Raw genomic sequence first — 27,802 nt, 5'->3', positions numbered from 1 at the left:
CATCCGTTCTCCTTGCATGTTCTTTACTAGCTGTTCAGCTTTCACATGCGTATGAAGCCGTTGGAATATCACGTTGTGGGCCATTTGGTTGGTGCTGTTCAAATAGTCCTTATTCTTATTAATTTCCTCTGAATTCATGAGTTAGAAAGGATTACAATCTCTGACTGCAATTGTGAGTTTTCTCCTTGCAATTTGGTCAAATTTTGCTTTATGTATTTTGAAACTCTTTCATGGGGTAATAATAATGTTTTTGGTTGGTTGGGTTTTTTATTTGTTTGGGGCTTTTTCATTTTTTTATAATTTTCTATCGGTTTGCATACAGAATTCATATATGTTGTGTTCCATTCATGTGCATTGTGTTTCACACATGCTTTTATTCACATGTGTTCCGCAGATCATGCCCATAGACGGTTTTATTAAATCAATCACCATTGATTTATGTCCACTATCACCGCCATCTGTTGAGGGCTTTACTAGATCTATCCTAACCCTCCCGCTGCCTACCAGACTCTGTCACCCTGTGATTCCTCCCAACCCTCACGTCTCCTTTTTCCCTCCCCTTCCCCTTTTGTATTTTTATCCACATCTTACTAGTTATTCTTCTATTTTCACAATAATTATCTTATGTAGTATTTGTCCTTCTGAGATTGAGTTCGTTCACTCAGCACAATGCTTTCTAGCCCCTCCCATGTTATATAGTATTTTACTAAATCATTGCTCCTGATCATTTTTAATATTTAAAAAAAATAGAAGAGATCAACTACAGTAAGGTGTCCCATGACTCAGCGTTGCTTTGAAAATTCTGTGACTTAAATCCAGTCCAGCTGCAATCGCCTCTTCTCTCTGTGGTCATTTGTAGCTCACTGTGGTCTCTTGTGTAATTAAAATGCGCCCAGTGAATGATGGCGATGTCAGCAATTCACCAGCATGGAACTTGTCCAGATAATGGAAATAAAGATACAATAGACTCATCATGCAAAACAGGACCTAGTGCCCCAAAACCAGATATGGGCACCTTGTTTTCCTTTCCCACAAAATGTGCTCCTAATAACTGAAGGTAGATGGAAAGAAGTCAGTGAGGAGCCCTTTGCAAAGTTGGTAACCACATAGTATTTTTACTACTATTACTAAATCATAGGTTAGTATGGTAAACTAACTAAGTATAGTTTAGTATGCCACAAACCCTAGTTGCTTCCAAGTTGGTCCTGACTGATGTGCAGCATGGAATCGCTCCAGAGGATTGTCAGCGGCTATGCTATTTCCAAAGTAGATCACTAGGCCTGTCTTCCGAAGTGCCTCTGGGTGGATATGAATTGCCAACCTTTCAGTTAGCAGCCAGTCACTTAACTGTATCATCCAGTGACTCCATTACAACTGCTGCTGTGTGGGTCTGAACAGTTTGCTACTACTAATAATAATCCCTAACCAGCCACTCCATGGGAGAAGGATGGACAGTCTTCTTCCGTGTTATTAGCTGCCTCTGAAACCCCACCAGAGGGTCAATTCTGACTCAACAACATGCAACAACAACAACATGTGTTCAGCATTTACTATATGACAGAGTTCTGGTGGCCTAGTGGGTAAGGAGTTACACTGCCAGCCCAAAGGCTGGTGGTTCAAATCCACCAGCCTTCTCCATGGTAAGAAGATGGGCAGTCTCTTCCCATGCAAATTTACAGCCCCTGAAAACTCACTGGTTGTAAGCCATCATTTGATTTCAATACAACAGCAGTGAGTGAATACTATGTGGCAGGTACTGTGCTGTTGTTGTTATTGTTATGTGCTGTCGAGTCACTTGTGACTCATAGTGACCCTATGTACGACAGCCCAAAATTCTGCTCTGTCCTGTGCCAATCGCACTGTCCCTGACACTCCCATCCCGATTATCCCAGTCACTGAATCAATCCACCTCATAGAGAGCCTTCCCCTCCTGCACTGTCTCTCCATCCTCCCAAGCATGATGTCCTTCTCCAAGGACCGGTCTCTCCTCACAACATGTCCAAAGTATGTTAGACGGAGCCTCAGAATCCTTGCCTCCAAGGAGCCACCCGGTTTAACCCTTTCCAGGACGAATCTGTTTATACATAGGGTTTTCAGAGGCTTGATATTTCAGAAGTGGATGGCCAAATCTTTCTTCCTAGCCTGTCTTAATGTGAATGTTCAGATTTAGAGAAGTATCAGACAGACCAGCAAGTTAAAGGTATATCCCTTATTGTGGAGTTAACCATTAGTGTCAGTGTTGTCCCTGCCTTTGGTACACATGTCTTTACCCACTTATTTCCCTGCTCCACCATCCACCAGGATACCCATCCACTTCTACCCACTCCCTTCACATCTATCTCCCATTGACCAGCCCTTGATCTAACAGCTTATATATGAAGCTTCCTTGGCTTCTGTGATTCCAAACACATTAGCTGCTCGTAGTTCCTTATGTTGGGACCAATGTCTCTGAAGTTTGGTCGTAATGTTTCGCAAGCAAACACTGATAAACATCACCCCAGTCATCACAAAATCGTATAAAGTGATGAGAAGGGAGCTCTAGTGGCCTAGTGGCAAGAAGCTGCACTGCAATCCTGAAGGCGCTCAGTTCTAATCCACCAGATGGTTCACTGGAGAAGAGGAGGCAATCTCCTCTTGTGCCAGTTTGATCTGATTTGACAACTCACAGACACACAAAAAAAAGGAAAAAAAAATATAGGAATGGGAATGATCATATAAAACACAATTTGAATGATGGAATGTGTTAAACACAAAGTATGTAAGTTCTGTATGCCAACTTATAGAAAAATAAAAATAAATTTTTAGAAAGTGAATAAATACTTTGGAAAATGAAGTGCATACCCAACAACTAAGTCATTGGACAGTTAACGATAAGAGCAGGATTCCCACCTGGATATTTTTACCCTAAATCTGAGATCACAGATACTACGCTAATTATGCTGGAATGCCGATTTATTTATTGGTAAATCCAGATTTTCTCCTATCTGCCCGCCTAAAGCAAGAGTTAAGGGCCTCCGCTGCCTCGTAGCCAGCTCTGTCTGCCATGTGAGGGGCTAGAACGGGAGGCCACCTGTATGTCTGTAGTAACAGAACTTCCATCTGCTCCAGGTACTTCACATTCTGTCTAATGAGCGTGGTTCAACCTAGCAAAATACAGAGCCGGAGCTGACTAAACAGCACAGTGCATTGCAACCCTCAGTTTTTCTGTTTTGACACCTTCTGGTATGTGCCAAATTAGAAAGAAATTCTGAGGCTAGCCTCGGAGGAAAAGCCCCTCCTGCACACAAACCAACTGATCTTCTGCAAAGGAGGATTATTAATTCTCCTCAGATCCCTCTCAGCTTTCCCACTCGGAGGCCCTCCACCGAAATCCTCTCTGTTCAATTACGGTGGCAAAGCATGTTCCTGTTCCAATAGTGAATCCGAAGTGAGTCACCTACCGTGGGGCAAACACGGTGAAGAGGACCCTCTAGAATCAGCCTGTTACACGCTGACGTTCTACCTCAGGTTACTGGACCTTTCTGAGCCTCAGTGTCCTCATTTGTAAAACAGAAATAACTTTATAATGATCAACTCAACCCGTTGCTGTGGAGTGGGAATTGACAAACAGCTGATCCTTCTGCAGGTCTGCAGAGGCAGTTAATAACTTAGAGAGATTTCATATCTATCTCCCTTGGAGCTGTTTGGTAGATTCAAACCACAGGCCTGAGGTTGGCAACCGGACTCTCTATTCATTAAGTCACTGGAGCTCCCTAGTTATAATAACAGTAGATAATAATAAGTCTATATTTAGTACTATGTATTTTTGTACATCACTGTAATTTCATTAATTTAATCCTTACAACAACTTTTGAATGAGGTATTATTACTGTCTCCATTGTGCAGATATGGAAACTGAGGTCAAGAAAAGCCCAGAAACTTTCCCAATGTCCCACATTCACCCAGGGAGCGTCACTCTATATTCACACTTTTAGCCTATACATTATTCTGCCCACCCCCACCCCCAGGAAAGTGCATGTAAAATGCCTGGTAAAACATCACTAAACGGCAGTCCTTAATATATTATGAATGAAAGTCAGTGATTCTGTATTAGCTACTTTTTGTGGGTTCCACACAATTCTTTTATTCTACTTGCAGTCTCCTCCACAAAAACGATAAACATGTTAGGTGCAGTTGCTGCATTCATTGTGTCAAATTTCTTCATGTGAATACATGTATAGGAGAGGGGGAAAATGTGACAAACTGTCAGATAAAATTCTAGAAGAGTGTGAGAGTATTATAGCCTTGCCAGTCATTACTAAAAATATATTTTTTTAATTCACTTTCTATATTTGATCTTCTATTTCATATATTTCCCTCTTTACATATATCTGAGAAGATTGCTTTTCACATACATACCTTTATTTCCTGCCAGTAGTGCTATCAGGCTTTCCTCTGCACACAGAGGTAGTTTGTTAGTAATGGCTAACATTTGTTGTGTACTTACTTCCTGCACATGCACTGAGCTTTCCTTCATAAACATTGTCTCATTTAATCCTCACAACAACCTTGTGAAACGGAAATCATCCTTACCTCTCCTTGGCTGGTTTCTGTAGAGATATTCATTTCCATAAAATGCCTCGCCTGCCCACAGACACTGGAAAATCCCAGATCTGTGGGTCAGACACCAACTAGCAGCATCTAGGAAGTGTCTCAGACTGTGGCAAGGCCCGACAAGCATGACAGACTGCAGGTTTCAAGGTCATCAGCCAGTAGAGTCCTTCTTCGGAAGCTGCTGAATCCAAGGTCAAGTCAACAGAGTCCAAGACTGCAAGGCCAAGTATAGAAGTGAAAAGCCAGATGCAGAATCCTACAAAAAGCCCTCCAGCTTTTCTAGGGAGTCCATACATATAGTCAATGCAGGCCATACACCTGAGAGACTTCCCCTTACATCTATGAGCCTATCTTAGTAATATCATAGAGGTTAGAATTTACTTTCTGTTGAAGATCTTGGCCACATTGACACACAGTACTATCAATGTTTAAACTATTTGTCCAGCATCTTAGAGTAACTGACAGGGGTGGAATTGAGATTTTATGCCTTAACCACTACATGCAAATAGACTTCTCTCTCCTTAACTCTAGCTTGGTCTCATGTCCATTTCTACTATAAATACCTTAATTCATTATTATTTTATCAAGAAGGGTAAGAGCACTTACTCAGGACAGCTACTTCATCCACATAACAACAGAGCCCACAGTGCTGGTCTCAGCAGCAGCGCTGGTCTGATGAACTTACCAGCAGCCATCCACACATTTCCACTGCCTCACTGTGGTCCAGCCACCATCCTCTTACCTACAGCATAACATCCATTCCTCCCTGACCTCACTGCTTTCTCTCCTCTCTTTTCAATCTACAATGCGTTCTCCCCCAGCAGCAGTGTGATCAACTTAATGTGTGAATACAGCCTTGTCACACTCCTCCTTCAAATGTTTCCATAGGTCTCTATCCATAATTAGAATGAATATATTGATAACTTAACTAGTATTATGCTGGCTGTTGTGAGATGAGTGGACTGTTAGGAGGTGACTGCAGTGGTGGAAGTGGAGGTAACTGGCTTGACTGGAAAATAATAGGGGGAGGGGATAAAGGGGAGATACATTGGGGGAAACCATTTGTTGTCCAGCTGATTCCAACTCATGACGAATTCAAGTCTGTCAGAGTACAATTGAAGACTATAGAGTTTTCAAAGTCTAGTTTTTCTGAAGCAGATTTCCAAGCCTTCCTCCTTAAACAGCTCTGGGTAGGTTCAAACGTCAAGGGATTTTTAAACCATTTGTACCTAGAGACATTCCACATTTGAGAAGTTTGGGGTTTGGTTTGTTTTTGTGTTGTGGTGTGTTTTTTCCCCCCATTCATATTGAGTTGAAACCAACTGATAGCTGTTTTCACAGGCTGTAAATCCTGCAGGAAGAAATTGCTCTTCTTTTTATCTCAGATTCACAGGTGGATTTGAACCACCTGCCTTTGAGTTGGCAGCACAACTAACTCCCTACCCATTAGGCCAGCAGAGATCCTAAGTGAAGTAAAATTCCAAAAATTTGTCTGTGACTTAGACAGCATGTTTTATTGAAATATTTAAAGCTTACCAAAACTCTTTGCAAAGATCACTGGTTTCTCTAGAGCATGATATTCAAAACCAATTGAAATGGAGCAAATATCTATTGACCATCTGGGGACATCAGGAACTGTCTAAGGGGTGCCCGATCCAGGCCGTAGTCTTTGCAATTACTTGCTCTGCATCAGAGAGTTGGACATAAGGATGACGAAAAAAGAACCAATGCCTTTGAGTTGGGTGCTGGAGAAGATTGTTTACCATGGACTGCCAAGAGAATAGACTGGTCTGTCTTGGAGAGGGTGAAACCAAGTTGCTCCTTGGAGGCAAGGAGTTTGAAGCTCTGTCTCACATACTTTGGGCACATGACCAGGAGTGACCAATCCTTGGAGAAAGACATCATGCTTGGAATGGTAGAGGGACAGCACAGGAAAGAAAAACTTCAAATGAGATGAATTGACATAGTAATTGGGGTAATAGGGCTTGGTGTGTCAGCAGCAGTGAGACTGGCTCAGGATAGGGCAGAGTTCAGAGCCATTCTGCATAGGGTCTCTATGAGTCACAGGCCACTCTACAGCACAGAACAACAAAAGCAGTACTCTTGGGAATTTAGAAAAGAGCAAAATAAGGTACCATTCCCCTAAGGGAAGTCATAGTCTGAGGTGGTTGTTGTTGTTAGTTGTATAACTTTGGTCCTATCTCCATGTTCATAGAGTTTCTGGAGGCAAGCCATTTAAGAAGTGGATGCCTCTCCTGCTTCCAAGCTTGTTTTAATCAGGAAGCTCCACCAAACACTGTCCACCATGGGTAACCATTATTGCATTTGACACATCAGTGTCACCATGTTTAGCATCATAGCAACCATGAGTTACCTCTGTATAGCAATGCACAGATCAGTGCTATACCACCTAGAAGAATGTTTGACAAAAAAACAATTTAAACCAGCCCTGAGGGCTGCAGATTCAAATCACCTACCTTGGGCTTGGTAGCATAACTTTCTGTCCACTAGGCCAGAGTAGCTCTCTCTATGTTGTTGTTATTGTTACAGTCTGATAGGAACAATAAATATGAAAACAAATAGATGATATCCGTATAATAATTTTAAGAGCAGAATTATCTTTAAAAGCCCAATAGACAAGGATTTAAACTCCGGAAAATAAACAATATCAAGATGAAGAGAGAAAAGATTCAAATTATTGTGTATTTTATTGCATTTTATAATCAATATGCATGGTAGCAGCACCCAAACACATCAAATGGCATATTGATTCAGGGAAGATCTTTTGCCAAGGACCTTTCTAAAGTGCTAAAGAGAAAAGATGTCAGTTTAAAAATTAAGGCATACCTGACACAAGCCAGGATATTTTCAGTTCCTTCCTATGCATGTGAAAGTCAGACACTAGGGAGACTGAAAAAGGTTTAAGTCCTCTGAAGTATAGTGAATACACCATGGACTGCCAAAGGACAAGCAAATCTGTCTTGAAAGCTGTGCACATGAGAGTTCATGTCATATACTTTGGGCATATTATTTGGAGAGGCCAGTTACTAGAGAAAGACATCATACTTGATGAAACTAGATAGTCAAGGAAAGAGAAGAAGGCCCTCAATGTGATAGATTGGTGCAATGGCTGCAGCAACGGGCTTAAGTACAACAGAGATTGTGAGCCAGGCACAGGATCAGGGAGTGTTTTGCAGCGTTGTATACAGTGTCCCCATGAGTCAGAGCCAACTCGATGGCACCGAAATATATCAACATTTATAGTTTTATACACACACACACACACACACACACACACACACACACAGTGACCTAGTGGTAAGACACTGAGCTATATAAATATAAATGTGTTTCATAACAATAACAATATGTAAGGAATATGGCAAGCCTTTTTTATAAAGTCTGTAAGGACGTGTGCTGGTAACTCAAAGGTGGCACCTTTCTAGCAGTTTGAATCTGTCAGCAGCTTAGTACAAGAAAGATGGGCAGTCTCCTCCTACACCATTTACATCCTCTGAACACTCACTGAAGAGTTATCTCTGAGCCAGTTTGGACTTGACGACAACGAGTTCAAAGTATATTTGTTCATGTTAAGTCAGTTTGAAGGAAAGCATCAAGCTAGTCATAATAAGTAATGGACAGACATATGGTTTTAATCATGAAATACAGATGGTCAGATTTATGTGACTATTTATGAGACCCATTGAAGTATTTCAACAGAGAAAAGAGATGATACAACGACATGACAAGATTTACCACTGATAGGACTCATCTCATGACCAAGAGGAGAATGGAAATCTGTCTGAAACCAATATTCTCTGTAGTTGTCCACAGGGGCAAATGGTGGTCTGCAAGTGAAAGAGTGGGCATGTGAACAAAAAAGACTGAGTCCATTGCAGAACTTTGCAGCGCCAGCTGCGCGTGGTAGTGAATGAATAAGAAAACATTAAGAGGACTATTGAGGTTTTGGCCAAAAGATAGGAGTCCAATCTTGCCTTCAGGAATTCCTGACAGGCACTGAAAGTTAAGTAGTTTAAATTTGTATTAATTGCCGTCTTCATCATGTTAAAAATAAACAAAACCTCTGATTCTAGGTGAAATGTTGTTGTTGTGTATCATAGTGTCAGAACCGACCCATTGCTGCCCCGGGCAGGTTTTCAGAGGCAAATTTTCACGGGGTGGAGATTGCCCATCCTTCTCCTGAAGAGCGGCTGATGGCCTCAAATTGCATGGCTGGAGGATTGCAGCACAGCTGCTTGCCACTAGGCCAATCAAGTTAGTTCAAGATACATGAGGAACCGTAATGGTACAATCATGAAGCACCCATCTGCTGACCCACCTGGTATGGACCCACCTGCTGACCCACCTGGTATGGACCCACCTGCTGACACACCTGGAATGCACCCACCTGCTGACACACCTGGAATGCACCCACCTGCTGCCCACACGAGAAGACAAGGCAGCCTGATCCTGTAATGATTTCCAGCCCGCATGATTACTGGGTGTATTTTAATAGGACCACATGTCTCCTGTGCTTGGTTCCATCAAGCCTGAATCATCTGTGTTTCTTCTTTAACCAATGCCAGCTCTCCATCCAGTAATCCCACAGGGGCAGTGGGATAAATCGTGAATGAATTAGTAATTCTGATCTCTAAATCACCAGAGTGCTTTAAGTGGTAGCTCTGTCTTTCTTAGCCCTTCCTTTTAGTCCCTTTTTCAGTTTTAAACTTTTCCATGTGAAGTTGAATTTCCACTAACAGAAGAGCTTTTAGGAAGGAAAGAAGGAAGGAATAAATGACTTCCTGTATTGATATGGAAGTTTCCTCCTCCAATCAATATATCTGTATTTGTAAGAATTATAGCAAAAGAAAGCAAAGACTACTTGAATGAGTGAAACCTGGTAAGAGGTGAAAGAGTTGACTTTTGTTTTCTCCTTCTTTCTTGTACACCTTTCAAGAGTTTTCCTTATCTAAGAGATATGTAGGCACTCTGGTAACTTAATGAGTAAAGAGTAGCATTGTTAACCCAAAGGCAAGCGGTTCAAATCCAATAGTTGCTCCACAAAAGAGAGACGGGAAATTCTTCCTGTGGAGGCTCTTTCACAGCTTCTGAAAACCTCCTCCTTGTACAATCTCTTAAAACTCACATGAGGGTCAGCTGTTTGTTGGTTCTGGGTCAACAGCACAGAACAGCAACAACAACAAAATATTTTTAGCACATTTGCAAATTAATGCCCAATGCAACATAAGAAAGCTAAGTCAAGTTTGATGATGGGTTGTAATTCCTTCTATAAGTTGAAGTGAACTGTGATAATACTATTTCTGCTCCAAGATCTGTCTTCAGTCCAAGCCATGGGCCTCTCTTTCTTTACTGGTACCAATTTCTAAGGTTGGATATTTTAAATAGTACAGTCACTAAACATTAATGGAACTCTGGTCTTTTTTCTTTCTCTTAGGTATTTATGGGCCATCGGTAAGAATGTCTGGAAGAGATGGAAGAAACGGTTTTTTGTGTTGGTGCAGGTAACTCTTCAACTCTACTATATAGTTGCTATAATCGATCAGTAACAATGATTTTATAACATTGATTAACATTTTCTGTTCAGGGATAACTTGCATAAAGGTACACAAAACTTAAGCATTTTGTTCAGTGGTTTTACATATTGTACACATATCTATATAACCACTATTTAGAGGAAGATGTAGAGGCATCAGTCCTTTGAAAAAGACATCATGCTTGGAGAGGTAAAGGGTCATCATCAAGAGAGAAGACTCTCAATGAGTGGAGTTGGACTTGAGCCTGGAGAAAGTGTGATGAGGGTACAAGATAAGGGAGAGTGTGAAGCTGCTGTTCATAAGTTCTTTATGCGTCATCGTCAACTCTGCAACAGTAACAACAACAACAAATAGGCTATTTCCTGTATCACTTACACATCTTTTCCTTTTTTAAAAAAAAATGTAAAAATATAAATTTAATACTTATTCATTCTTGGAGAGGGTGCAGACAGTGTGCTTTGTGGAGGCAAGACTGATGAGGCCTGTCCTCACGTAATTTGGCCATGTTGCTAGAAGGGGGCTATTCCTTGGAGAAGGACATGATGTTGAGAAGAGTGGAGGGTCGACGAAGGAGAGGAAGACCCTCAACCAGGTGGGTTGACAAGGTGACTGCTGCAATGGGCTCTTGGGTGTCAGGAAGTGTGAAGATTGCGCAGGATAGAGCAGGGTTCAGATCTTTTGTTCATAGGGTCGCTATGGGTTGTGTTCGACTTGAAGGCACCTACAACACCACCATTGTTGTTTCCTTCTTACAATATAGAAGTAAATCATTAAGGGTGCAGGGAGTAGACTCCCAGCCCTTCCTTGTCTCCTGGATGGAGATTGAGGAGTACCCCTAAGTGAATAAGTCTGTGCCAATTTATGGACATAGGAGTGTTGAACTTGTTTCTCAAGAAGCTGATGCTTCTGAAGGTCCTGAGGTTGTCATCATGAGAATGTCCAAACTTTGTTGACCTATTTACATCTGTGTTACTGTTTAGCATGTTTGGATTCTTAATCCTCCTCTCTTCTTGGTGCCTGGGACATCTGAACATTTTAACAAATTTTCTGTAACTACCTTTCTTTCAAGACAGAAAAACGTACGTTAATCAGAGATAATCAAGCACCACACTCTGTGCAACTTGAGTTTTTTCACCACACAAGTTATTGTGATTTGTTTTCTAAACTTGCAGGTACAGCTCTGGCTCTAACACATGCAGAGCTTTCTTTTCTGTTCAGATTTCGGGACTCCCCCAGTTTGGACTGTTATTAGCAATGCTCCAAGGAGCGCCTGTGTGTCTGTGGTTTAGACATAGACACAGATATTGACATTAATAAGACATTGTTGTTAGTTTCTGTTGAGTTAGTTCCAAATCATGGCAACCTTGAGTGTGCAGAACAGACCAGAGAAACCAATCATCAAGCCTGTCTTCAGATGCATCATTGGATGGGTTCAATCTATCATCTTTTGGCTAATAGTTGAGTGCTTACCCATTTATGCCACCTAGGGGCTCCAAAACACTTTGGAAACATTACTGTCTATTCTCATGAATGTTTCTCTCTGAAAAAACAAAACAAAAGAAAAACCCAGAAATAGTAGAGTATGTCCTGGGAAAGTTATTTTGGTTGTTTTGGAGTTTTTTGGTTTTTGCATCAGGGTTTTTCTGTTTACAAAGGAATTTTCCATTGCCTTGTATTATTAATTTCCAGGTTCTACTAGAGCATTTAAACCAAAATTCAGTTTGCAAAATATATAATTTATGCTGTACTCTGAAGAAGAACAGAAAGTGAGTCAACTTGTAGCTTATGACTAATGGTGCTTATTGGGTTACAGTGTCAGCTCTAAGCGTTAGCTTGTACTCAGAGTGCTGCCAAATTCAAGAACTTCCCTCTCAGGCACCTCCTTCCTAGGTCCCAATGACCTTGAATTCCCAACAACCTTGAGCTTCTAAGACTAGACCAATGTACATATTTGAGCATCTCTCTTGTGTTGTTAATGCCAAATGCAACTCTGGCTATATGCGGGAGGGAAAGTCTGCTGTTAGGGACCTCTCTAAAGTACTGAAGAAGAAAAAAAAAACAAAGTACTGAAGAGCAACGGTGTCTCTCTGGAGACTAAGGTGCATCTGATACAGGCCATGGTTTTTGCAATCACTTGTTAATGCATCAGAGACTTATACAATGACTAGGGAGGATAGAAGGAGAATTGATGCTTTTGAGCTGTGGTGCTCAAGAAGACTACTGAATGTATCATGGACTGCTAAGGAAACAGGTTCCTTGGAGGCAAGGATTCTGTGGCTTTGTCTGACATACTTTCGTCATGTTGTAAGGAGAGACAGGTCCTTGGAGAAGGACATCATGCTTGGGAGGGTGGAGGCCAGGCACAGGAGGGGAAGGCCCTCTAGGAGGTGGATTGATTCAGTGACTGGGGTAATCGGGATGGGTGTGTTGGAGACAGTGAGATTACCACAGGACAGAACAGAGTTTAGGGCTGTTGTACATAGGGTCGCTATGAGTCGCAAGCGACTTGACAGCACATAACAACAACAACAATCTTTGTTTCCATTGTCCTTTTAAAGAACAACAAAAATTAAAGGTAAATTACATAATCAGAAAGAAAACTTGGGAATGCTGCCCCTCAGTATAATCCTAAGCAATGAAAGGCAATTCATCCTGAAATAACTTTCTATACATTATCAACTGTCCAATGTTTATCGATCACCTGCTTTCTGTAGGGCACATGGATAGAACATAGAAAAGAACTATGAGGCTTGGTGTCTCACTTCCAGAAGAGTATTGTTTAGAGTTTGTTTTAATGAAAAACAAAGAGACACACTAAGAAAAAATGAGACAAAAGAAGAATTAAAGCCTGGGAAGCTCTGGAGGTTGATCATACAGTTTATCAAACTGCTGAATGATCATTCTCGTTAAGAAGAAGAACAAGAGCAGGATCCAAAAGGTAGGATTTCAGCCAATATCTTCAGTTTTTTAAAATAGGACAAAATTGACTCTCACCATTTTCTAGCCTTGCATCACTTCTCTCAAAGGTAAGCATCCTGGGAATGAGAACTAGATTAGTCCAGTTTGATCCTGCATCCAGCTCTTAGCAGGGGCAGATTGTGCCGTTCCAAGAGTCTCACAGAGCTGTGGATGATGGACAGACCAAAACAACTCTAAAGACAGTGCAAAGTAAAGGGAGAGAGAAGATGACAGGGCACGCCAGAAGAGGCGGTGCTGACCTGTGGCGGGTTCTCCTCATGCCATGTTTCTCAGGAATGATGGGTGGGCATCCTATCATCCCCAGTAGGTGGGGACCTAATTAAAGTGCACCTTCTGTTTCTGACTCGTTTTTATATACTTCTCCCTGATTCCCATCACCACCACACATACAGCACACCTTCATACTCCCATCCAAGCCCCAAGTCTGGCACAAGCACCAAGGGAAAATTTGTATAGGAAAGGAAGAAGCGGAAAACACACAGTGTCACTTAATGATTTCGATAATGAAGACACATGTGTCCTGAAGAGTGGTTGATGACAGCTTCTCAGAAATGGGACAAGCTGTCCTTACCCGGGATACAGAGCCCACCCCGGACAATGCCAGCCCATAATTACTCCACTCTGAGAGTTTTTAAATCACTAAGTATTTACTATAAGTCGTGTACAACTTGATGGCACTTAACAACAATAAACCACAGTTTAAGGTTCAGTCCTTGGGAAATGACATCATGCTTAGAGAAGTGGAAAGTCAGAGAAGAAAAGAAGATCCTCAACACAATGGATTGATATGGTGACTGTAGCAGTGAGCTCGAGCGTGGCTCAGTTTGTGGGGATGGTGTAGGATAGGGCAAGGCTTAGATCTGTTGTTCATAAAATTGCTGTGGGTCATAGAGAGAGCTCTGTTGGCCTAGTTTTGCTACCAAGTCAAAGGTAGGTGATTTTAATCTGCAGCCCTCAAGTCTGGTTTTAATTGTTTTTGGTCAAGCATTCTTCTAAGTCGTATAGCACTGGTCTGTCCATCTGCTGTTCAGAAGTAACTCGTGGTTGTTGTGAAACTGAACACTGTGACACTGATGTGGTGTCAAATGCGAGAATAGTTACCCATGGTGGACAGTGTTTGGTGGAGCTTCCGAGTTAAAACAAGCTTGGAAGCAGGAGTGGCAACCACTTCCAAAATGGCTTGCCTCCAGAAACTCTATGACCATGGAGAAAGGATGAAAGTTATACAAGTGTTCAGATCTTTCATTCATAGGGTCACTATGAGTCATCTACGACTCGACAGCACTTAACAACAAAAATAATAACAAGTATTTACTTAGGAGAAGAAGTTCTCCTACAATGGAGAAAAAGGTGTTCAAGAAAAAAATCAAGAGGAAATATCCATGAAGCCACATATGCTGAACTGAAAATGACAAGATGACATTTTTCAGACATTTCTCTGGTGGTTTAGTGGTAAGGAACTGTGCTGTCAAGCCAAAGGTTTGCAATTCAGATCCACCAGCTGCTCCATGGAAGGAAGATAGGCAATCTCTTCTCTTGTGATTTAATGAGCAGTCGATTCCTTTGCCTCTGTAAACCCTGCGGGTCAGCTATGGCTTGGTTCTGACTCAGTGATCCAAAACATCAACAAGAGACTGTGGCTGGTGCAAACCAATCTGCACTCCACCACTAACTGAGAAGTTAACTGTGGAAACAAATCCACCAGAGTGCATCAGACGAAAGGTCAGGTGATCTCTTTCTGGCCACAACCATCAAAATCCCTATGGAACATAATTCTATTTTGACAAACGAGTCTAAGTTGACTCAGAGACAACTGGGGGAGCGAGTGTATGCATCCCCAACTCATCTGAATTAAATAAAAGGGTGCAGCTTTCCAAAATATAGTATCTTTCCTTAGAGGGCCAGAAGAGAAGATTTGCAGAATTTCACAAGATTTTTCTGTAGCTTTTATGTATATGTGATGGTTATTAATACTAAGGAATCATTGAAGTACTTTAGATCAATCAAGCTCCTAAATGACATTTTCTGCATCGGCCTTTATCCAATTCCTCCCTTAGCAATGTCTGTGGCCTGCAAATGTGGTGTGATAGCCGTGTGATCACAAAGACCCTGGGGAGTCAAAATGAGAATTCAGATCGTCTCTTTCCTGTCCTGTAAACTTAAGACAATGTCTAATAGCATTTTGGGTGGCCAACAGAGAAGACACTCAACTATTCGACAGTTCTGCCCAATGTTCCCCACTGTGTGGATAATTGCAATCAGAGCCGCTCTGGGTCTGGAATAGGGTGTTGGAGCCTCCCAGGCTCTGCTCCCTCAACACTCTTCAAACCTAGAGAACTGAATGAGTTCTTAAAGCTCCATTTTCAGTCAAATGAAAGATAGAGATATACGGTGAAAACAAAACCAAAGAGACACGCAGTCCTTAGAACAATCAGTCATAAAAACTCAAGAAGGAAACATTTTCCCAGGGATGTCTAAGACAGAGAACTGCCAGAAGTTCAAGCACAGTTTAGAATAGGCTGTGGCAGCAAGGATATCATTGTTGATGTCAGATAGATCCAGGCTGAAAGCAAAAAATACCAGAATGATGTTTTGTTTGTGTTTAATTGACTATACATGGCCTCTGACTGTGTGGATCACAACAAATTATGGCTAACATCGAGAAAAATAGGAGTCCCAGAACTTTATTGTGCATATGTGAAACCTATACCTAGACCAAGACGCTGCAATCTGAATGAGCCAGGAAGCACTGCACAGTTTAAAATCAAGAAGAATGTGCATCAGGGATTTATCCTTTCTCCATACTTAATCAATCTATATACTGAACAAATCATTTGTGAAGCTCGACTCTATGAAAAGGAATGTGGTATCAGGATCAGAGGGAGACAGCCCTGCTTACTGAAACTGAGAACTTGAAACACTTGCTTCAGAAAAATCAAGGACCCCAGCTTTCAGTGTGGGCTACAACTCAGCATCAAGAAAACAAAGATCCTCATCTTTGGGCCAATAGACAACATCATGATAGATAACAAAAAAGGACTGAAGTTATCAATCTTATTTATATGTTAAACCAACAGTCAACACCCTTAGAACCAGCAGTGAGGAGATTAGGATGTATATTGCTTTGAACATGTCTAGAGTCAGGGATCTCTCCAAAATACTTAAGAGCAATGATGTCAATTTGAAGACTAAGGTGTCCCTAATTCAGGCCATGGTCTCTTCAATCACTTGCTGTGCATTTGAGAGCTGAACAATTAATAAGGATGGAAGAAGAAGAACTGATGTCTTTGAGTTGACATTTTGGAGAAGAGTTCTGGATATCTCATGAACTGGCAAAAGAACACACAAATATGTCTTGGGAATAGTGCAGCCAGAGTGCTCGTTGGAGGCAAAGATGATGAGACTTCATCTATCATATTTTGAACATGTTGCTAGGAGAGGATTTTCCTTGGAGAGGAACATCATGCTTGGAAAGATGGAAGGTCTGTGAAAGAGCGGAAGACTCCCGATGAGCTAGATCGACAGTGACTGCGAGAATGGGTGCAAGTGAGTCCGAGATGATGAGGACGGCACAGGGTAGGACAGGATTCAGGTCTGTTGTTCATAGGGTCTCTACAAGTTGTTGATTCAACAGCCCCTCACAACAACAACACAACTCAGAAGGCAGGAAGGAATAAGATAGAATGATAAATGGAAACAAAGCTTGAGGAAGTGAGAAGAGTGCTGTTCCCATTGTAGGATTGCAAACATCACAAAATAAAATGTATGTAAACTGATCGTCAGACCAGTTTGCTTCATGAAGTTTCACCCAAGTCACAATTAAAAGCATTTAAAATGCAATAAAGAAGAACTCACACCTTCCAGGTGATGCAGGATCACCGTCGTTTCAGGAGAGACCTTCAAGGCCACCAGCCCTGACCCCAATACAGGGAAAGCAGAAATGCTCAGACTGTCGGGAAAAAAAGAATGGTCTGCACAGTATCTGTTGGTTCCCAGTAACTGCATGCAACACTGAATCCAGTGTGACATACAGATCATTCAGCTTTCGTCCCTTCACCAGACTCTGACACTAGATCTCGAAAGGCCAAAGTTAAAACAGGAAAACCACAAATCTGGAGTGGGTGAAAGAAGTGAGGAAGGGAGGACACTCCCTGAAGACACACTCTCTCTCTCTCTCCTTGGGCAATCTCAGGAGGCTTCTGTGGAGTGTGGTGTAAAAGCCACCAAATAGAAAGTCTTTCCAAATGACTTACTGTGGTTTTTGTTCCATTCCATTCAAATGTCTGGTTTCTTGTGGTGTGTTGGCAATACATAATTCCCAACGCATTTATTCATTCCATTAGATGTAATACAGGGAAACTGGCTTGGAAAATCTAAGAGGGAGAGAACTTATCCAACACCAGTCCCCTTTCCCCTTGCCAAATTCAATTCAATTCCGTTCAGCTCCATTTCTTTCTCTTGAACACACGTGAGCACACACACATACTTACTCTCTCACACCCAGAGTTGGCTCTTTGTCTGTTAAGGCAGAACTATTAAAATCCTCCCTATGTGAGATTTGCTTTTAGTGCTACAGCTCTGGGGAGCCAAAGGATAGCTTGTAAATGGACTTCCTACCAGCCAGGGACAAAGGACATCCTTAGAGGGGATGTTGAACCAAAGCAGCAATTCTCATTTTCTCAGAAAAAGGGCTTCTGAAGCACATGGCTGTGGCTGGCCTCACCAGCTGTGGAGGGAATGAAGCAACTGTGGGGTGTTTAGATACCAGAGGCTTAAGAATTCCTGTACATGGAGACAGTGTTCTCAAAATGTGGGACTAAGCCTCTGCCTCAAGTATTATCTAAAATGCAGACTCCAAGGCCCCGTTTAGAAGATTCTGACGTTGTAAGTGTGGGACAGGACCCAGGATTCTGTATATTTATTAAGCACCTTGGGACAGATGCAGGTAGTTCAGAGACCCCTCCCCCTTAAGGAAACGCTACTTGTCCCTTTTAAATTAGACTCCTGTTTGCTCTTCAGAGTCTGTGTTCTCTGAAGTATCAGAGGACCTGAACTGACGAGTGCATGCAGGTGACCTGACTACCTAAGACACATACCTAGCCCACCTCCCCTTCAGCTAGAGGTGCAGTTAACACTACACAAACCAAGTATACACAGAGTGGGAAGAAAATGGTTACTGAAAATCAGAGAAAAAGAAATATTCTCCTGGTTGTAGGTTTTTCAGGATGCTTGGAAGACTGTTTATGTTGTGGATTAGGGCTTCTAGAGTTCTTCCAAGCTTTTCTTTAATGAAGCTTATAGTCCTTGGTTTTAGTCCTAGGTCCATGATCCACTTTGAGTTGGTTTTTGTGTATGGAGTGAGGTGTGGATCTTGCTTGAGTTTTCTGCAGATAGTTTTCCAATTTTACCAATACCATTTGTTAAAAATGTTGTCTTTTCCCCACTTAAATGATTTCATCTCCTTGTCAAAAATCAGTTGAACAAAAAAAAAAATCAGTTGAACATAGGTAGATGGGCTGATTTCTGGATTCTTAATTCTATTCCATTGATCTATGTGTCTGTCATTGTATCAGTATCATGCTGTTTTGACCACCAGGGCATTGTAGTAGGATTTGAAATCAGTGAGTGAGGTGCCTTCTACCTTGTTTCTCTTTTTAAAGTGTGTTTTGCTTATTAGGGGCCTCTTTCTATTCCAAATGAAGTGGAGATTGCCTTTTCCATCTCATTGAAGAATGGAATTAGTATTTGTGTTGGAATTGCATTGCACGTGTAAATTGCCTTTGGTAGTATTGTCATTTTCATGAGAAGATTTCAGAAAAAGAAATGCATAGTAAAGTGTACTATGGACTTGGAGGGGGGAGACTGTATAACAATGAAAGAATTTTTTTTTTCTTTTCAGAGAGAAAAGCAATGGGGAGGAGGGGTGAGCAGGGAAGAAAATATGCAACAATGAATGAATGGGGAAAAATTAAATGGGAAGAATATGTTGTAAAAAAATAAATATATGTAAAATTAAAAAAGAAAGGAAAGGTTGAGAATTAAAGCTATTTTAATGCCACAAAAAATGCTCTGTGTACAAATCTATGAAATGGCCTACAAATGCTATTATCAGTCCTGACTACAGATAGTAAAGCTTAGAGAAGTTCATTGAGTTCTTATACAGCTAGGAGGAGAATCAGACCCAAATCTGTTGTTTTTGTTTGTTGCTGTTGTTGTTAGGTGCCATCCAGTTGAGTATGACCCATAGCAACCCTATGAAAAATAGATGTCAACCCAGTCTTACCCTGTGCCATCCTCACTGTCTCTAACACACTTGATCCCGTTTCTGCAGTCATTGTGTCAATACACTTGGTCGAGGGTCTTTCTCTCTTTGACTGACCCTCCACCTTCCCAAGCATGATGCTACTTTCCAAGGAACAGCCCTTCTAGCAACATTCCCAAAGTATGAGAGACAAAGTTAAGTCCTCTTTGCCTCCAAGGGGCACTCTGGCTTCATCCTCTCCAAAACATACCTGTTTGTTCTTTTGCCAGCCCATGGGCTCTTCAATGCTCTTCTAGAACATCACAATTCAAAGGCATCAATTCCTCTTTTGTCATCCTTATTCACTATCCAGCACCCAGCAGCATAGCAAGTAAATGAAAAGAGACCATTGCCTGAATGAGGTACATCTTAGTCTCCAGACTAACATCATTGCTACTCAATACTTTAGAGAGGTCCCTGACTGCAGACTTCCCCGTGTACTATGTCTCCTGACCAACTGGTATCAAGTATATAGATGTGGATCCAAGTAAGATGAAGTCATTACAGTTTAGTCTTTTCTCCATATATCATGATGTTGTCTATAGGGCCAATGGTGAAACTTTTTGTTTTACTGATATCGAAATGCAATCCATATTGAAGGAAGTGGTCTTTGATCTTCTGCAGCAAGCACTTCAAGTCCTTCTCACTTTCAGCAAGTAAGGTCGTGTCATCTGCATAACCAAGGTTATTGATGAGTTTTCCTTCAATCCAGATGCCATATTCTTCTTCATAGAGTTCAGCTTCTTGAATCATTTGCTCAGCATACATAGGTATGGAGAAAGGATACAACCCTGGCACACACCTTTCCTAACTTTAAACCATGTAGTGTTCCCTTGGTCTGTTCACACAGCAGCTTCTTAGCCTAACTATAGGTTTTGCTATAAGCACAATTAAGGGTTCTGGGGTTCCCATTCTTCTCAATGTTAGCCTTAGTTTGTTATGATCCACACAGTCAAAGGTGTATGCATAGAAAAGCACAAACAAACACTCTTCTGCAATTCTTTGCTTTCCTCCAGGATCCATCTGACATGAACAATGATACCCCTGGTGCCACAGCCTCTTCTATATCCAACTTGAACTTCTGGTAGTTCCTGTATATGTACTCTTCTAGTTTTTTTTTAAGAATTTTCAGTAATATTTTGTTTACATGTGATAGAAGTGGTATTGTTCAAGAATTTCTGCTCTCCACTGAATCACCTTTCATGGGAATGGGAACAAATATGGATCCTTTCCAGTCAGTCAGCCAGGCCACTGTCCTCCAGATTTCCTGGCATCGACTGGTGAGCACGTCCAGAGCTGCATCTGTCACTTGAAACATGCCAATTAGTATCCATCCATTCCTGGACCTTATTTTCTACCAATGCCTTCTGTGCAGCTTGATCCTCTTTCTAGGCATGCACTTTGAAAACACTAGCTGCTCTGTGGAAGAAGGATGGGCAGTCCCCTCCCATGAGATTAACTGACTCTGAAAACTCACTGTAGGGTCAGCTATGGGTCAGTTCTGCCTTGATGGTACACCAAAACAACAACTGGAATGCTGAAAAACCTGAATCTATACAGTTCTAAAAATACCCTTCGTGTCAACTCAGACTCAACTATCCCTCATTTACAGCCATATCACATGAAACATGATGCTTCAAAACGCACTTTTGTTGACGTGGAGTCAGAACTGACTCATAGCTAAGTCTCTCACAGGTTTTCAGAGGCTGTAAATTGCACAGGAGGAGGTCATCAAACCTTCTCCTGAGGAGCCGCTGGTGGATTTGAACTCCACATATTTGGGTTGGAAGCACAACTCCTTGCCCACTAGGCCATCAGAGTTCTCTAACTAGGAAATTTTGTGTTTCACCTCATGACCATTTTCTTCATTTTCAGACATTGATTGAATCCATCAGCTAAATGCTTTGTCAGAACACTTTTCCCAGCCATCCCAACAAGGCTGAATCTTCAAACTTTGATGATAGCTTACACCTCTTTCTCTGTAATGCTGTGAACCTCAATGATGTAAAACTCTAGTCCTTTACAGCCTCACAAAGAGCATTTTCCGGTATCTGCTGGCAGTTTACAATCACTGTCCCTCTACGTCTTCCCTTGGGCTAGTCCAGCCTCGCTGACTAACCTAGACTGTGGACTTTCTGACTTCTCACGAGATCTAAGTTAACATTCTTACTTGAATTCCTGTCTTTGTTACAGTAGTTATCCATGTCTCATCATTTCCTTATAGAAACAGAGTTTACATAAAATCCTACTGCGGTGCAGAAACACACATTTCTTTTCAAAATAGCTTTATTTAGGGAGGTCTTGGGGAAGTTTGACCACATAGCAAAAGCACCCAAATCTTAGTCACTCCCACCTCCACCAACCTTAAAACACTCCCCGATTTCCCCGAAAAGTTTGTGCTGTTTGGAATCATTCCACAAAGAAATAATTTCTTCTTCTTTTATTTCTTTAAAACAGTTGCCAAATGCTACGTTGAAAAGTCTCCTAATAAAGTGGCACTGTGTATTAAGCACTGGGCTGCTTGCTAATTGAAAGGTGGGTTTTTTGTTCAAATACACACCCACTTCAGAGGAGAAGGACAAGGCTGGCTGCTTCAGAGAAGCTTTGCAGGCTATGCGATAGCTCTCTTTGGGGGACAGTTGTCTTTTTCTCACCTTACCTCATTGGCGAGTTGGAACCAATTCATTGCTGGCCCTCCATTGGTTTCTGAGGCTGTAAATTGAACAAGAGAAGATTGGAGAGAAGGTTTTGCATCTTTCTCCCAAGGAGTCAGTGGGGAATAAGATCACTCTAAGTCAGAACTGAGTAATAAACACGTTCACACCAAAGCTTCAGCCATATAGCCAGAAGAGGGCAGCAGCACACAGCGCTCCGGAAAGCAGGCACCTGAAATAGGAATGATCAAAAAGCCTCAACCCATGTAGTATAGTAAATGCGTAACTCTTGAAATAACACCTTCCTGTTGAGGAATTTGTCTGATCTCAAGTGAATATATCTCTATTTTTTTTAATGCCATCAAGTCATAACCAACTCCTACCTGATTCTCAAGCTGGTTTTCATAGACTAAATCACCGGGAAGGAAATTGGCCAACTTTTCCTCATAGAGCAGTTAGTGGATCCAAACTGCCTGCCTTTGAGTTGGCAGCACAACTTCTTACCCACTAGGCCACTCGAGCATAAAGTGAGCTCAAGTGAACATAAATAATAACTGCAGCTGCCGCCGCCGCCACCACTGCCACTGTTGTTGTTAGGTGCCATAGCATTGACTGCAACTCAAAGCGACTTTGTGAATAACAGGTCTGAACATTGTGCCAACCTCAAGATCTCTCATATGCTCAAGCCCATTGTTCGAGTCACTGTAATATCTTGTTGAGGATATTCCTCTCTATTTCTAACTCTCTGACTTTCCAGGGACTGGCCCCTTGACAACATGCCCAAAGTATGTGAGCCGCCAAGCTTCTCCACCCTTTCCTCCACAGATCACCTTTTCACTTCCTCCAAGGCGGACTTGACACCACGACTCAACAGCATCAATTCTTCTTTTGTCATCTGTATTCATCATCCGGTTTACAGATGCATAGGAAGCCTTTGAAAAGACCATGGTTGTATTGGGTGCATCTTAGTCTTTAAACTGACATCTCTGCTCTTTAGCACTTTGGAAAGTTTCCTGAGGTACATTGACAGGGAATTTCCAGAAATTCAAGCTGGGTTTAGAAGAGGTCATGACATAAGAGATCGTATTATTGATGTCAGATGGATCTTGGCTAAAAGGAGACAATGCCAGAAAGATATTTATTTATGTTTTATTGACTATGCAATCATAGTAAAGTATGGATAATATTAAGAATAGAATGACAATAATATTTAGTTGTGCTCATGCAAAATCTATACATAGACCAAGAAGTATTTGTCAGAACAGAACAAGGGAACTCAGCATGGTTTAAAATCAGGAACGATATGAATCAAGGTTGTGTCTTTGCTCCATACTTATTCAGTCTAAGTAAATATGCTAAGAAATCATTTGAGAAGCTGGATGCTATGAAGAAGAATATGGCATCAGGCAGGATTGGAAGAAGACTCATCTATAACCTATGTTACACAGATGACACAACCTTGCTTGCTAAAGTGAAGAGAACTTGAAGTACTTGTTGCAGAAGATTGAAGACCACAACCTTCAATATGAATTCTATCTCAAAATCAAATCAAATAAAAATCCTCACCACTAGACCAATAGATAGCATCACAACAGATAGTGAAAAGACTGAAGGTGTCAGTGATTTCAGGCTACTTGGCACCAAAACATACACCATGGTAAAAACAATCAAGAAATGAAAAGATAGATTGCATTGAGGTGGGGGAGAAATCTACTGTGAGAGACCTCTCCGAAGAGCGGGCATCTAGGCAAATCTATTAGGGTGACTAATCACTTTACCAAATAACTATTTGATGTTTCAAGGAGAGGTTAAAAAAATCACTGTATCGACCTTTCTGACAGTTTCTGTCATCAGTATCATCTGGGCCACAGGAAATTTGTTGTCCTTGGGGCAGTCACAGGTTGGAAAGGGTTGTCACCATGCTTGGAGAGGCATTTTTCGGTTACAGAGTAGAAGAGTCCCTTTTCTTTTCTTTTCTTTTCTTTTCTTTTCTTTTCTTTTCTTTTCTTTTCTTTTCTTTTTTCTTTCTTTTCTTTCCTTTTCCTTTCCTTTTTTCCCCCAGTCTCTATGAGTTGTAGCCACTTTCATGACACCTAACAACAACAACAAAGTGAATGCCTGCTATGGAATGATGCAGTGGTTAAGCACTCAACTAATCTGGTCAATATTTTGAACCTACCCAAGAGGAAAATCTGCCAATCTGCTTTTGTAAAGATTTATATCCTTGGGACAGTTCAATTCTATCCTTTAAGGATCTCTCTGAGTTTAAATTGAGCCGACAGCATAGTTTGCACATCCAGCGGTGAAAATATTCTGTGATCTGGCTTCATGTTTCCCTTGAAGCCCATCAAGGCCTTGCAATGTAGGAAGCAGTTTGTGCAAACCATATACATGCATTTAAAACACACACACACACACACACACACACACACACACACACACCCAAGCTATGAAGAAAAGTGTTCAACAGGAACCGACAGAGGGCAGCAGCACATAAACCAACCATGAATCTCTTCAGTGAACACCCCGCTTCTGTGGGGTTTTGCTGCAGGAGATTTGTGCAGGGCTCCAGTGAGCCAATTTCTACCCTCTTCTTAAAAAGGGAGAGGGAAAAAGAGGGAGAGAGATAGGGCGGGAGGGTCGGAGGGAGGAAGGGAAGAAGAATAAAAATGAAAAGTCAAATGTCAGTTGGGAAAATGTCTCTTTTAATAAAGCAAAATTAGGTGTGAGGGATGCGGCACCCCCTTTGCCGGGACATGTGACATGCACAGACGAGGAAGCTGCCCATGCATTTCTGGCTCAGAGCTGGGAGGGTCTTTGCTCTCCCACAGGCTGCAGTCGGTGATCCAGATGTGGAGTCACGAAGTGTGCACACTGGGGTGGGGCGCACCCATGAGGGTCTTGGGGCCAGGCCTCCAGCTGCAAGTGCCACTTGGTCTGGGCAGTGGTGCCACATGTCAGGCGGATGGCACCAGCTTCGAGTGAGAGCTGCCACTTAGGAGACCAGGGACGACGGCCACGCCACCGGGGCTGAGGATTGCTCCGCTGTGCCTGGCACCTAGCGATCGAGCACTCATTGTTTTGACAGGGTGTCACTCCTGCACTTGTCTACAATGAAGGAAAGACTTTGCAAAGCAGCCCAAAGGGCTCTGTCTGCGGCAGGAGGAGACGGGGGAAAGCCCTGTAGGTCCATGCCATTGGCCTGCAAATAAATCAAATGCTACCAAAAAGAGAAAGAAGAAGTAGTTCTGGTCTGAATAGATGTGTTTCTTTTCTCTCTCTTTTTTTTTTTGTGACCAGAAGGCCTGAGATGTCTCTGGGAGTTGTCATTCAGAGCCAGGACTGCAGTAATATGAGAGAACCTAAAATACTATCCATAAGCAGCCAGCTTTGGCAAAGAAAATATAGAAATTTCTTGCCATTTAACCAATTACAATAAAACAGCAATTGTGATGATATCTATAACTCTGTACAGAGCCGTGTTGCTAACTCATATGTGTGCTGGTATGGCTGTTGGAATTTACCACAAAGGAACATGGCCAATCTCCTTCTCCTTCCATGTGATTTGCAGCCTCTGAAAGCCCAGTGAACGGTCTGCTGAGTTGGTGCGGGCTCTACAACAATGAATTCTTTGAGTGATGTAACATATTCAATGACTTTCAGACATCCGTTCTAAACACCTGTGAACTCACTTGATCTTCACTCCAAGCCAGGGGGGCGCTCTGGTGACCTAGTCACAGGAGCTGCACGGCCAATACAAAGACATGCAGTTCTGTTTTATTTTAAAAATGTTATACTGATTTATTTACAAAGTTTGAATACATTGTTTTTCACAAAAGATCTTTCCCATTTCCTTCACCCTCCCACCCATCGAGTTGTGCAACTCTGTGATTAGCACCCCACTGTCCCGCCCACCCTCACCCCTTTATTTCCACTCTCCCCCCTTGGATCCTCATGCTCCTTCTACAATAATGCTTTTCTATAGTATTTGTCCTGATGGGACTGAGTTAGTTCACTCAGCATAATGCTCTCCAGTCCCTCTCAAGTTTGGTAGTAATTTACAGAATCATTGCTCCTGTGTGCTGCGTAGTATTCCATTGTATGAATGTACCACAACTTCTCAATCCATTTGTTTGTGGTTGGACATCTGGGCTGTTTCTATGTTCTTGCAATGGTGAATAATGCTGCTATGAACATGGGTGTGCAAGTTTCCGTTTGAGCCTCAGTTCTCATTTTCTCAGGGTATATTCCAAGCTATGGAATAGGTGAGTTATATGGAATTTCTATGTTCAGCTAGTTGAGAAAGTGCCAAACTGCCTTCTAGAGTGGTTGTACCATTGTATAATCCCACCAACAATGTAAGAGTCCCTATCTCGCCACATCCTCTCCAACATTTATTACTTTCTGTCCTGTTAAACTTCAAAGGCAGGCAGTTTGAATCCATTGGCTGCTCCTTGGGAAAAAGATGGACATCCTCCTCCCAGGCAATTTACAGCTTCCAAAACAGGCTAGAGAACCAGCTAGGAATCAGTTCCAACTCAGCGGCCCATAACAACTAAGCCAGAATGGCCTTGTTTCTTTGAATATCCCCATATGCAGATGAGGTTCTGACTCAATGGTACACAACCACATAGATGAGGTAATAGAGGACCAGAGAGGTTAAGTCAGCTGCTCAAAGACACTCAGCCAAGAAGGGAACATATGCGAGTTGAGCCTATCTGCTATGTCCAGGGCCTCAGGGAGGGGATGTGATTGAACGTGGAGGTTTCTTGGGGTGATTTCTCAGGATTTCTAAAGCATCTACCTCGAAATCTGTGCTTTTCCTCCTCCAGGTCAGTCAGTACACGTTTGCCATGTGCAGTTACCGGGAGAAAAAGGCGGAGCCCCAGGAACTTCTCCAACTGGATGGCTACACTGTGGATTACACCGATCCCCAGCCAGGTACTGCCCTCCCTCAGAATCCCCACTCCCCAGATCAGTGATCAGCTTTGTCCAGCACTCTCGGCCAGGCATCTAGGTGACCATGGCTCTGCCCTTAGAGTCGCCATGTTGGTAGGTTAAATGGCACCCAGACCAAAAGGCTTTGGATTTACTCAAGGCAGTGTCTTGTTTAACAACAAAAGGAACCCATAGAACATTTGGCTGTCCATACCTGTGTAATAAGGCGATGAAAGCCAAACACCTACGTCATGTATATACATCACCTTCAGGAGGATGCAAGGAGCTCTGGGGGCCTGGGGATAAAAAGCTGCACTGCTATCCCAAAGGCATGCGATGCGGTTCAAGTCCACCAACTGTTCTGCGGGAGAAGGAAGGGCAATCCTCTCCCATGTGTTTTACTGCCTCTGAAAACTCTCAGAGGCTCAGCTATGAGTTGGTTTCAACTCAGTGGTCCACAGCAAAACAATCCGGAGTCCTGAAAAATCATTCTCTGTGAAAGAAGGAAGTCCTGTAAGTAAACTGGAGTATTTGTTTTGTTTCGTTTCCCCCCCAGTGATATGTGAACTTGACAAGTATATATCCAAAGCCAAGCTGGACTGCCCTGTACCTCTATTTCTTCTATAAGAGAGAATAGAATTATAACCCCAAAGCTAATAAGGTTAGCTTCAGCCCTGAGAAAAAGAAAGACTTCCACAAATGTCGTTTTCCCCAAAGAAGCTATCAATCTACAGGCTTAGGCATCTACACTCCAAAGACTTATGTAGCCAAGAGACCATGCA

The 27,802-nt window shown here is 42.1% G+C and overlaps 1 protein-coding gene across 1 annotated transcript in view; it reads left to right on the top strand.

The window, feature by feature from the left end:
- Positions 1 to 27,802, top strand: part of CADPS (Ca++-dependent secretion activator) — a 560,788-nt gene that overhangs the window by 323,368 nt on the left and 209,618 nt on the right. Inside the window, exons 10-11 of the mRNA XM_006893865.1 lie at positions 10,049 to 10,115; positions 26,915 to 27,023. Of these exons, the coding sequence (XP_006893927.1) occupies positions 10,049 to 10,115; positions 26,915 to 27,023 (176 nt within the window). The remainder of the gene's footprint in view (positions 1 to 10,048; positions 10,116 to 26,914; positions 27,024 to 27,802) is intronic.

The sequence above is a fragment of the Elephantulus edwardii genome, unplaced genomic scaffold (assembly GCF_000299155.1).
Source record: "Elephantulus edwardii isolate Elephantulus edwardi_28Jun2011 unplaced genomic scaffold, EleEdw1.0 scaffold00132, whole genome shotgun sequence".
NCBI lineage: Eukaryota > Metazoa > Chordata > Mammalia > Macroscelidea > Macroscelididae > Elephantulus > Elephantulus edwardii.
This window is presented reverse-complemented; position numbering and strand designations above follow the sequence as displayed.